The 11,888-nt window shown below is 32.6% G+C and overlaps 2 protein-coding genes and 1 long non-coding RNA gene across 4 annotated transcripts; 1 reads left to right on the forward strand and 2 right to left on the reverse strand.

The window, feature by feature from the left end:
* Window positions 1-4,646: 4,646 nt before the first annotated feature.
* Window positions 4,647-8,586, forward strand: LOC117919943 (mitochondrial fission 1 protein A-like). 2 transcript variants are annotated; one of them, XM_034837255.1, is made up of 6 exons: window positions 4,647-4,851; window positions 5,965-6,103; window positions 7,127-7,233; window positions 7,344-7,388; window positions 8,140-8,203; window positions 8,282-8,586. In XM_034837255.1, exons 1-6 carry the CDS (start codon window positions 4,756-4,758, stop codon window positions 8,380-8,382), a joined length of 552 nt encoding a protein of 183 aa, XP_034693146.1. In that variant the 5' UTR covers window positions 4,647-4,755; the 3' UTR covers window positions 8,383-8,586. The 2 variants fall into 2 exon arrangements, with proteins under 2 accessions (XP_034693146.1, XP_034693147.1); XM_034837256.1 differs by lacking the exon at window positions 7,344-7,388 and having other exon boundaries at window positions 4,651-4,851; window positions 8,282-8,562.
* Window positions 8,587-8,617: 31 nt separating this feature from the next.
* Window positions 8,618-9,470, reverse strand: LOC117919944. Its single transcript, XR_004652158.1, has 2 exons — window positions 9,199-9,470; window positions 8,618-9,029 (listed from the first exon to the last, which is right to left on the reverse strand). It is a non-coding gene; the product is annotated as an uncharacterized LOC117919944 (long non-coding RNA).
* A 620-nt stretch (window positions 9,471-10,090) lies between these two features.
* On the reverse strand, window positions 10,091-11,558 carry LOC117919883 (putative methyltransferase DDB_G0268948). Its single transcript, XM_034837167.1, has 2 exons — window positions 11,359-11,558; window positions 10,091-10,936 (listed from the first exon to the last, which is right to left on the reverse strand). Exons 1-2 carry the CDS (start codon window positions 11,509-11,511, stop codon window positions 10,295-10,297), a joined length of 795 nt encoding a protein of 264 aa, XP_034693058.1. The 5' UTR covers window positions 11,512-11,558; the 3' UTR covers window positions 10,091-10,294.
* Between the last annotated feature and the right edge of the window lie 330 nt (window positions 11,559-11,888).

Raw genomic sequence — 11,888 nt, forward strand, 5'->3', positions numbered from 1 at the left:
AAAATTAAATAGTCATTGCTTCCGGATTTTCAAATTGATCCTTAGGTTGAGTTGTTTTGATTTGCAATGGATTGGAGGCTTCATTCTCAATTCCACTTTCCAGTTTGTAAGAGCAAATGTCAACTTCAAACAATTTTCATTTTCTAAGTTCACCTGTACACTGAACCCACCCCCAACCCCAACCCCATAGTTACCTGCCAACTCGGTTGACTCCTCTTTTGTCGTTCCCTGCTTCTTCAGGCACCTCCAGTGTGCCAGAGACTTGGAAGGGCTTGTCAGATCACACAAGTTTGCATATTTGTATGGTTTTGTAGTATATTTTATTTTCATCTATTTTTCTGACCATCTGACATACATCTATCTAGATGTAAAATGCATTGCATTTCTTCGTGGTCACTCAATGCTGCTGATTAAGTACTCCAAGGTGATGTTTGTTTTCTTGCTATATGCTTGGCCCATTGCCCTAACAAGCTCACATTACAAGAATCTTATTTATAAATTCATCTTTCCTCTATAAAAAGAATGGCAAAGTTTTACTAGATAACATTGATAAAATTAAATGGGTGAATACTTATTGCCTTGATTGAGACCACTTCCAGTCATTATCCTTTTTTTTTATTTTCTTTTTTGGAAAAATAACTTATTTTTTCCACAAGGTTGTGTCCTTTTTTAATGATGTGGTGAAATTAAATTCTTATTACAAACAATTTTTTTTTTGAAGCAAGTCCATTTTGTATAATTATTTAAAAGGATAATACATTTAAATTACCCAAGAAATTTACGCCTTAATGGCCACCATATTACAGAATAATCCTTAGATGTTGAACGGTCCAGAAGTTGTTGATAGATGAAGTAAGAAACGAGAATGGCTCCCATGGAGACACCATGGGACATGGTCAACTTTCAATCACCCAGCAAGCAGGTCAGCACCATGAATCGAGGGAGGGGCAACCGGGCAAGGCTTTATCGGGTTCCTAAGCGTTCAGCCCCATTTCCCAGAAAGTGACAGAGATGCACCCACGGCTTCGCTGAGTTAACTCGCTAATTTCGTCCACGGGCAGTAGTGAAATTGGGAGCCTATAAAGTGGGTTAATTTCCTTGGATTTAACAATTTTTACCATTTTCATTAAGATCACACTCATCGTAATTTGAGAGAATCTATAGGGCAAAAATTGAGCTATTTAGGGTCTTACATTAAATGGAGAGAATTCCACTATTGATTTGAATTTGTGATCCTCTGTGTTTGTGTTGAAAGGTCTATTGTTGATTCAAATACTCGAAAAATCTATGAATTAAAGATTGATTGAATGAGATGAGTTAATCTCGTGGACCTGGACTCAGTAAAACCATAAAAGGGAGAATTGTGTTTTACATCTAATTGGGCTTGAAAATTGGCCCAAGATCCTTATATCTTTTATATTTAAACTCAAGACGTAATGAAAGAATAAAAATTAAGTCGAAGGATATTATTACCTTTCAAATTTCTTGAAATGCCCTTGACAGTGAAAAATGAAAAAAAAACAATGGTCTTCCCGTTTCTCTCTCGTTTTCTCTTTCCCTTTCTCTCTCTTTATTCATTTTACCTTTCTCTCACATATTAATTGGTGGGACCATGTAAATTAATTCCTAGTTAAGGAAGTGTCACTATTTCCACCAATTATTTTTCTCTCAAAAAAATATTGAAAATCAATGGTTAAAAATGATTATTACTACATTTTTTAAGTAAATATTTTTTAAACACCTCATAAATTTTTTTTCTTCAAACTTACAAAATACATAATAAATATTTTTTAAACACCTTAAAAAATAGTATTATTCTTTTTTCTCTAATATATAAGTTATTTTTTATATAAATATCTTTAAGGTTATAGAAAATTATTTGACTATTTTCTCTATTTTATGGATAATACATAAATATTGTCTTAATATATTCTTTTGTAACATGGTCATCTTTTAACTAATGGTGATAATTAATTTTTAATTGAATAATGTATTATAATTTAATAATTTGAAAAATATTAAAATACCCTTTTAAATATGGAATAGATGTGGACTTGACATGATTTAAATTATTAAAACATGATATCATCAAGTCACGCAAATGTATCATAATTTTCTCTTTTTTTTTTCCTCATACACGATTTCACAAAAAAGGTAGTACCTAAATATTGTGGTTAATTTTCCTTTATCTGATATGTAAATGTACTAAAAAAAAATTTGTTAAAACTACTCAAATGAAATATGTAATTACCTTCAAATTGTAACAATTTTTAGGTGAAGGAATGTGTGGGGTAAAAGTGTCTAATCCTTAGGTGACAAGAAAAAAAAAAGGTTCAGAATTGATTGAAATCTTGCATAGAAGGTAGCCTTGTACACCCCTTGTACAGTTAGTATTTTTGTCTTATACAATTAGTACATTTGTCTGGTATAGTGAGTATAATACCTTTGTACAGTAGTGTAAATTTCACATATAATTTATGGGTGACAAGAAAAATAAAGAAGTAATTCAAAATCGATTAAAATCTTTCACAAATGGTAACATTGTACACCCTTGTACGCTTAGTACATTTCTTTTGTACAGTTAGTATAACACCATAGTACAATGATGCAATATATCCCTCTTAAGTTATGTGTTCACGTAGGTATGTTAACCATATTTCTAATGGTTTCACTGAGAAAATGGTAGATGAATTAGGACTAATTTTTTTCCCCAGACATTATTACTAGGGAAAGTATCGGAATTTCCATGTGGGAGTTAAATAAAGTACATGACATGAGTATGTAATTCATGGGTGACAAGGAAAATGAAGAAGTGATTCAAAATTGATTAAAATCTTTCACAAATGGTAGCATTGTACACCCTTGTACACTTAGTACATTTCCCTTGTACAATTAGTGTTACACCATTGTACAATAACGCAATATATCCCTCATAAGTAATGTGTCCATGTACGTGTGTTAACTATATTTCTAATGATTTAGTTGAGAAAATGGTGAATGAATTAAGGTTAAATTTTTTTCCTCAAATATCATTACTGGGAAAGTATCAGAATTTCTATATGAGAGTAAAATAAAGTGCATGATATGGGTATGCAATTCATGGGTGACAAGAAAGATAAATGAGTGGTTCAGAATCGATTAAAATATTTTATAAATGGTAATCTTTTACACTCTTTATACATTTAGTGCATTTCCTTTGTACAATTAGTGAATACATTTGTACATTAATACAAATTAAATATGATTTCAGTAATTTGATTAAGAAAAAGAGTGGAAAACTTAAATGCAATTTTTTTTGTGAACATATTATATTTTTGTGAAAAAAATATACAATTGACTAATTCATTTATTTAATTGTGAACATATTATATTTTTTATTTTATTATTAAAATAACTAATAGAAAAAATAAAAAAGAATAATCAATAAATAAAATTTTATTATTTTTTATTGTTTTCATACAAAAAAAAAAAAGTATTAAATAGGGTATTCAATTTTCATTTTTAAAAATAATTTTCTTTTTAATTAAACATATTTTAAAAAAGAGACAATATAGAAAATAAAAATTATTTTTAAAAATAAAAGAAGTAAAAGTTAAAAAAATAATTTAAAACCAAACTCATAATCTATACAATTTTTAACTACCATTTTCATTTAAAATGGATAAATAAACCATTCAATCATTTTATATAAGAAAAATTCAATCTCTATTATACTATGTATTAATATAATCTATTTCTAAATACGAAAACATTTTAATTGGATATTTAAAATAAAAACTCTTCATCCATCCTTTTTCTTTTTTTTTTTTTTAATTTCAATAAATTTTCAATTAAGTCAAATTATTAAGAAAATTCATTAATAAACAAATTTGCAACATTTCATATAACTTATTACCAAAAGTCTATACTTAAAAAATTATTAAAATAAAAAAGGAAGAAGATTAAAAAAATTTAATTTTTTTATTTTATAATAGTAAAAAAAATGAACTTTAAAAAACTTTTTTAGTATAAAAGAAAAAAATAGTAAATATATTTATTTTAAATAGTGTTTTAATCATTTAATTATTTACTTCTAAAATGTAAAAGATAATTTTTATTCATTTAAATTAATTTTTTTTTCAAAAGTATTTTTCAAAATAGTTTTTGAATCATTAATATAATATTTTTTTAGAAAATAATGTTGATTTTTCAATTATTTTTAAAAGAGTTTAAAAAATAAAAAAAAAATTAAATAATAAAAAATTTATGGAAGTGACATATAAAGAGTGGTGGTATAAAGACAAAAACGATGGGTGTAAGTCAAAATGGTATTTTTATCTATTCCTATCTCATTTCCTTACAATCAATTATGAGTGTTTCAATGATTTTTTATTAATTATCAAAACCAAATGGGTGTAAAGTCCAATTCTCCCCTTTATTATAAATAGTTTTTGGTATCTTATATTTTTAATAACATTTATAATGAAATTGAGATTTTCATTATTTACTCTAATATGTAATGGTACTTAATTGGAAATTTTCAAGATCCAATTTGGGTTTATTTATCTCAAAATGTGTATGATGTTTCCATACGCCCATGAAGTCACATTTTCCTTCACTTCCCAAACCCCTTGTACGCGGTCACACGAGCTCTACAACCCATGTCCATTGGCACGGGTCCACAAAGTCACAGTTCTGAAAACCTATAAATAACCCCCCAAAAGTTGCATTCCTCTTTGCAGCCTTTTTCCTTCTTGGCCAAGTTAACAAACGTCTATGGAAGCCAAAACCGGAAAGTTCTTCGAGTCCGTCGGAGCATTCTTAGACGGCGGCGGGGATCAGATCCCGTGGTGCGACCGTGATGTAATCGCTGTGAGTATTTCCATTTTTTCAGAGATCTATGATGTCTTTTTCTCCAATGAAATTGCTCTAATGTGTATTTTTTAATCTCTTGGGTTAAGAAGCTTTTGATACTCCCGATTGGATCTCATTGAAAGCATAGGAATAGAACTAGAGTTGACTACTGCTTTGAACTGAATTTCGTAATTTGTCTTTGCGAACTTGTTTAATTATTTTTGTGAAAGGTTCTTTGAATGATAGAGACTGCTTAGAAGTAATGGAAGGTGCAGAGGGCAATGCATTCGAACTCTTAATTCTCAATTTACAATCTAAATAAAATTTAAAAATATAGTGAGGTTGAACTTGTTTATTTTTATTTTCTTTCTTGGTTAGCCATTAGACATGAAAAGAAAAATATAATGAGAATTATTTGAGATTTATACATTTTCAAATTCTTAATTTCTCTATATAAAAGGGAAATAAATTGGAGAAATAATAAAGAAAAGATTTATGGAGCTCAAACTTAATTTTTATTTTACTTTAATTTTTCATCTCTTTTTTACTTTCAATCATCCTTTTCCTCACACCTTCTATGATCCAACTGGAGCTTAGAATTTTGCCAGCTAACTAGGTGTCAGTGGACCTTTAGCCTCACAAGAGTGCATCAATATAGGTATTATTGTTCTATATCCGAACTCAAAAAGGTAGGGTTAAAGGTTACTTAGACGTTCTTTTCAATCAAGAATAGGTTTTATTTAATGAACTTTTTCAGAGTACTTTTTGTTCTTAAAATCTTTGATGGTTGCTTTTTATTTTTATTTATTTATTTGTTTGTTTGTTTGTTTTTAGTATACTTGTTAAATTCAATTGTTTAATTTGTGAGAAGTGGGGATTCAGCAAGATGAGTTTGGGAAGGTTGCACTCTGAGTCCCTAGCATAGGTTGCCTTTTACTGCTAGTCCATTTGATAAGTATCCCAAATATTATTATTATTATTACTACTACTACTACCATCATCATTAACCAAATAGATGCACAATGTGTTAGAGCAACCTATTACTTTTCCTACTACCATATCCAAACATAGAATTGATTTTTTTGTTTCAAACTTCTGCATAAGGTTTGAAAATTTTGGTGCATTTGGCAGGGTTGTGAAAAAGAGGTGGCAGATGCTGCAAATGGTGGCTCTGAGGAACACAAGAGTGAATGCATTATGCGGTTATCATGGGCTCTTGTTCATTCTAGACAAGCTGAAGATATACAGCGTGGGATCGCAATGCTTGAAGGTTTTCATCTTACAACCTAGTTCTTTTTTCTTTTACTGATTCCATATTCATTGTTTTGGTTTACAATGCCCAGTCCCCTACAACCAGGTGTTGTCAAAACCTCCTGTTTCAAGACTAAGGTCCAGTCTCCTACTTTCAAGAGCTGTTAAAGTCTATTCAATTCCAAAAAGTTATTGAAGTAATAGTCAAGCATTATACTTGCAATAATTTCAATAGTCAAGCATTATACTTGTAATAATCAATGCTAGCTGTATTCAGGGCCTCCATATTTTTATCTCTCTCCCCAAGCTTTTGGAGCCTTAATCCTCCATCAGTCCATCACTTTGCTGTTTTTGTATTCATCCTTATACATGTCCCACAATCATGATTGGTTATCTGGTTTTCTGTTCACCTAGTAAGCTATTTATGAAATTTTCCTGTGTGATTTTAATTTGGTACTTTGGAAAAGAAGGGAAAAAAAGGATAAACTTTAATACCCTATATTTTCCACTCATTCATCTCAATATCCTCATCTTGGCTACTCTGTGAAATTCCTTGGTTTTACACAATACTTCTGAATAATTTGTCTTCATTCTTGTTGCTGCCTTATGAAGTTTTTGTTAGTTGGAAGTAATCCAGCCACTGTATTGCCTCAGTGTTTTTCTTGCCAAAAAAATCTCCCCAGTCACTACTTGAAGGATAATTGGATCGACAAAGTAGCTAACCTTTTCTTTTGGGATATTAAAAGGAAAATCTGATGATAAATGGTCTTACTGAAGTTTCATTCTACTCCCAAGTCATGGGTTGCTTATACCAGAGTCATCCCCAAGAAAAGGAATAGGTGAAAAGCATGATTGCTCACCCATGTTGATCATTACTATTTGTTTTGGATGAATTATCTTGCAACCAGGTCGTCTTCTGCTATTGATGTTCTTCTTGGCTCCTCTCTGTGGGCTTGAGAGAATGCAGTGGTGTTTTTTGTTTTTTATTTTTTATTTTTCTCCTGCGTTCATTGTTACAAACTTAAGAAATTCTAATTGGCAGCTTCTCTAGCAAGTAGCAGCAGCCCATTGCAAAAGAGGGAGAAACTTTATCTTCTGGCAGTTGGATATTACAGAAGTGGCGAATATGGTAAAAGCAGGCAGCTTGTGGTAAGTCCATTAGTTAAAGTTGGATATTACAGAAGTGGCGAATTTGGTCTCTGTTTCCAGCATGAGATTCTTTTTGCACATCCACTAATTCATATTAATTTGTCCATTAGTTAAAGTTGGTCGTCAAAGCTTCTAAAATAAGGCTCTCCCTTGTGGTATGTCCACTTAATAAATAGAATCTTTCCTGTTTTTAAACCATTCTTTTTTAATGTGTAAAATTGCTTGTCATCAAATTTTAAGGTGGAAGCAAATTACTTGTCCTGTTTTCCCGTCACTTGCCAATGTTGATAACACCTTTCTTTCCTTCCTTTCATGCGCATCCGTTGATTTACCTTATCTATTTGTCAATGTCAGTCTCAAATGTTTAAAAAACAGGCTTTTGCCTTGTTAGTTTTCCTAATACCTGGAGCTTTTTCTATTGATAAACGAGTTGTATCATGTTGTGCAAGGGGTAAACTTGTTTATTGTCAAATTTTCTAAGGGTGGAAGCAAATTATGAGTTGTTCTGTTTCCCTGTTACTTCTTGTTGTAACAACTTAATGGTGGATTCATCCCTTGTAAGGCTGTGGAACTGTATGTGACTACCAAACTCATTCATCATCTAAATTTTCTTGGACATGAATTCCCATCACAAAGCCTATCTCACTGCTCTCCCTAGGTTCTGTTCTGGCTGGTTGAGTTTGTATCTCTATGCTGACAAGGGTCCTAGATTTGCTGAAATGGATTAACCAAAGTCCCAATGATATACAGCATATCACCTTGGATACAGCAGATGTGCATTTAAATCATTATTTAGTTACCACATTTTTTCTGAACAACTTATAAGTCATGTTGGGTCTTCTTGCCTTCTGTTTTTTTTCCCCCACTCTTCTTCGAATCATATATCAGACGTTATTGGTTTTGTAGATTGTGCCTGATTTTAGGCAGGTTCTGACCCTTAAGAAGACAGTTGAAGATCGGATTGCTAAAGGTAATAGCCAGTAACTAAGAGTTTTTCTCCCCTATTTCGAACTAATGAGCTCCAATGCTGACATATGTTGGAATGCAGATGGTGTTACTGGAAAAGGCATTACGGCTAGTGCTGTTGTAGGACTCATTGCTGGTGGCATTGCTGGTGGTATTGCTGCAGCATTGGCCAGGAAGAAGTGACCACCACAACATAATGTGAATAATAACAAACATCACTCAGTATATTTCCTTCTTTGCTTAAAAATTAGATTGAGAAGTCATTCCTGTGGATTGATTAGCCACTGACATTTCTCCCCACGTATTTTGGCATTACAACAAGCCAACCTTGGGATTATTAGAGTGCCACCCTACAATGTCCAATATGATGCCTCATTCCTTGAACAAGTAGGTTTGTTTAAAATCATAAGCAAAGACCTACAAAATGCTTTATTAGCTTTTATTTTTTCATAGAAAAAATATTCACCCTAGAATGGCTCCAGAGGATGTTGCTCACGGTGAATGGGGAAATTGAATCATTCGACTATGGAGTAATAAATGAAAGGCATTACACGTTCTTTTCAATACCAAAAGGGTCATTGCAGAAGACAAGACCCTTCTGGACCACCATTCTCCAAACATCTCTTCTCCAGTTATTCCTACCTGCAACCAGTCTAACCCTCCCAAGGGCCTATAATATAGTGAAATGCTTACCTCAAGTTTTCCTTCAAGATTATTCTTTACCATTTGCACCCACTGGTAGCAGTGGGATAATCCCTAGTATTTACATGCCCCCAATACTTCTAGACTTCCAGATATTCTTCCCTCTTCCTCTTGTGATTTGGTTTGCACTGGTAAAAATAATATAAATAATAAAGCAATGACGGGAGAACAACAAAATTAACACTAACACTACCTTGGTTTTACCCAAATCCATCATTCTGCATACATATTAGGAAAAGTACAACATTATACAACATCTCTAGGAAAAACTGCACAAAAATACATCACCAGACACACCTGTAGGTAACATGTGACCCAGTAATTTCGCCATTATAAATAACTTTCACAACTTGTCCCTTCTCAAGTCCATAATAGCGTGCAATTGCATCTTGCTGTAACATCCTAGGAAGCTGGAGAAAACGGAAAAGAAAATAAATAATAACTAACATAGTGCAATTAAGCTGGAATAAGAAGAATTTGATAAATAAAATGTAGCAGCATAAAATATATTACACCTATTCATCTCATTTATGCTCCTTTCTGACTAGCCATATGGAGTTCAAAACAGAACAAAAAAAAAAAAAGGAAGAAAGATAACAATCATGGCATCTCATGTTGAATACAATTCCACTTTGTTGTATGTTATTATGATTGGTACTAGAAAAATGTAACATGGTTAGACATCACTAAACAAGGGATCATCAACTTGCAGAATTTAGTTCATTTTATTTTAATTGGTTCTTTAGTTCTTTTTGTATATCAAATCCTTTAAACCTTATGATACAACATATTTCTTAGACATTTTATGAGGTTTTTTAAAAATATTTTATGAGGTTTTAAAAAAATATTTACTTAAAAAATGTAGTAATAGTCATTTTTAACTATTGATTTTCAATATTTTTTTGAGAAAAAAATAATTGATGGAAATAGTGACACTTCCTTAACTAGGAATTAATTTACATGGTCTCACCAATTAATATGTGAGAGAAAAGTAAAATGAATAAAAAAAGAGAAAATGAGAGAGAAGTGGGAAGTCCATTATTTTTTTTCATTTTTCATGGCCAAGGGCATTTCAAGAAATTTTAAAAAATAATTCAACTTAATTTTCACTCTTTTATTAGATTTTGGGCTTAAATATAAAAGATATAAGGATTTGGACCAAATTTCAATTTTCAAGTGTAAAACAAAATTCTCGCAAATTAAAACACCATCATTACTTGAGGTGATTACATAATTCATTGTAAGCATCGGATGTTTACCAAAATGTTCTAGTGATTGAAGCAAATGCTGAAAATAGAACTATCACAATCAATAAGTTCATTTTATTTTGGCACACGTAATAGTACGTGCAATCATAATGGAACAATTCAATTCTCCATGCATGTTCCTTTTCTTAATTTGGGTTACCCACTTTTCCAATCCTCAGATAAATGGGAAAAGTTGCAATCTTATGAGCATTTCCATCTTCATTCCATGCACGCTCGAAATCCTCAATCACATCACTCCTCAGAAGTTCCACACCCTTCTTTCGCGGCATCTGATACCCTGACGATGACCTTAAGTATGCAAAGTAATCATCCAAATCCAACAATTTCTCTGTTTTGAATTTGAAAGGTCCTGTGTGGACTTCTCCATCTACCGGCATGAATGGAAAATCGATGCTTCTATATTTGTCATCCAAGATGTTGCGAGCGGGATCCCAATATGGCTTAGATTCGAGGTAGTATCTGTTGAAAACAGAGTCCACTGACTCATTGACTTCAGGGGCAGTGTAGCACCATGCGGCAATCACTCCCTGGGGTTTCTTGAGTACCCACTTCGCTTGTTGGAAGAAAGCAGAAATGTCAAACCAATGCAAAGCCTGGGCAACGGTCACGACATCCACGCTTGATTGTGTTGCAACATTGTGATGGAGCTCGGCTTCAGTCATGAGAGGAGTCGTCTGTTGGTATCGAACATTAGGAAGGTCTGGCGCGAGGTGCAGTTGGTTTTGGCTTGTGTCTGTGGCTATGACGTTCTTGTATATACCAGCTAACTGCAATTCACTTTAATTAGAACAATGGCGTGTGCTAGGCACACCCAAGTAACAGATGCGGCCTAATTTTTATTCGATCAAAAGCTCATTTCCCTTCAAAGTGTTTTTTATAATAATAAATGAAGAAAATGAGAAACAGTCACAATCATTGATTAATTTTCCAATTGTATCCTACGGGGATCCACACTTGTCACTAGCCAATGGCTATTAGCTACTGGCGAGCATCATGACTGGTTCTGCAAGTAAATCTATGGGCGGCAGCCGTCAAAGTCATGCCAAGAACACCCAAGATTTTTTTCAAATTGATCCATAATTTTGAAAAATAACAAAACAAAACAAGTATCCTGGCCAATTAATGTGCTAGGATGGTTAAAAACCACCACCACCAAAGTGTATAGAGTAATAGAGAGAGTGAGACTCACAGAAATAGTGGCTTGGCCGTTGCCGGCGCCGGCGTCCCAGGCAAGATCGTGAATGGGAGTCTTGGAAGCAATGAATTGAAACAGCTCTGGCGGGTAACTCGGCCGAATATCCCGATATTCCTTCGCTTGTGTGTCGTATAATTTTGCAGCCATTTCTTTCCGTTCTTTCCAATCTTAATCTCTTCTTTGTTTGAATTTTGAACACGCTCAACCTCCGACGATCCCCTCCTATTTATCGTATTAGTAGCTTGCCTCACACGCAAGGGAACCAGCCACGTCATTGGCAACCAGATGGCACATTTCCAAATGAAGAATTTTTACGGTAGGCGGCGTGTTGGAAATCATGGATAGAAGTTAGGCAGAATTTGTTTTTTTGGGATCGGTACAAAAATTAAGATTAAATTAAGATTTGATAAGTAAATGTTGTATAATGGATGAAAATGATATAAAATATGAAGGGATCAATATACTTTTTTAAACTATTTTGAGTATTTTTTACTATAAAATTTGACAAATATTTTCATCTTAAT

The sequence above is a fragment of the Vitis riparia genome, chromosome 8 (genome assembly GCF_004353265.1).
Source record: "Vitis riparia cultivar Riparia Gloire de Montpellier isolate 1030 chromosome 8, EGFV_Vit.rip_1.0, whole genome shotgun sequence".
Classification (NCBI taxonomy): Eukaryota; Viridiplantae; Streptophyta; class Magnoliopsida; order Vitales; family Vitaceae; genus Vitis; species Vitis riparia.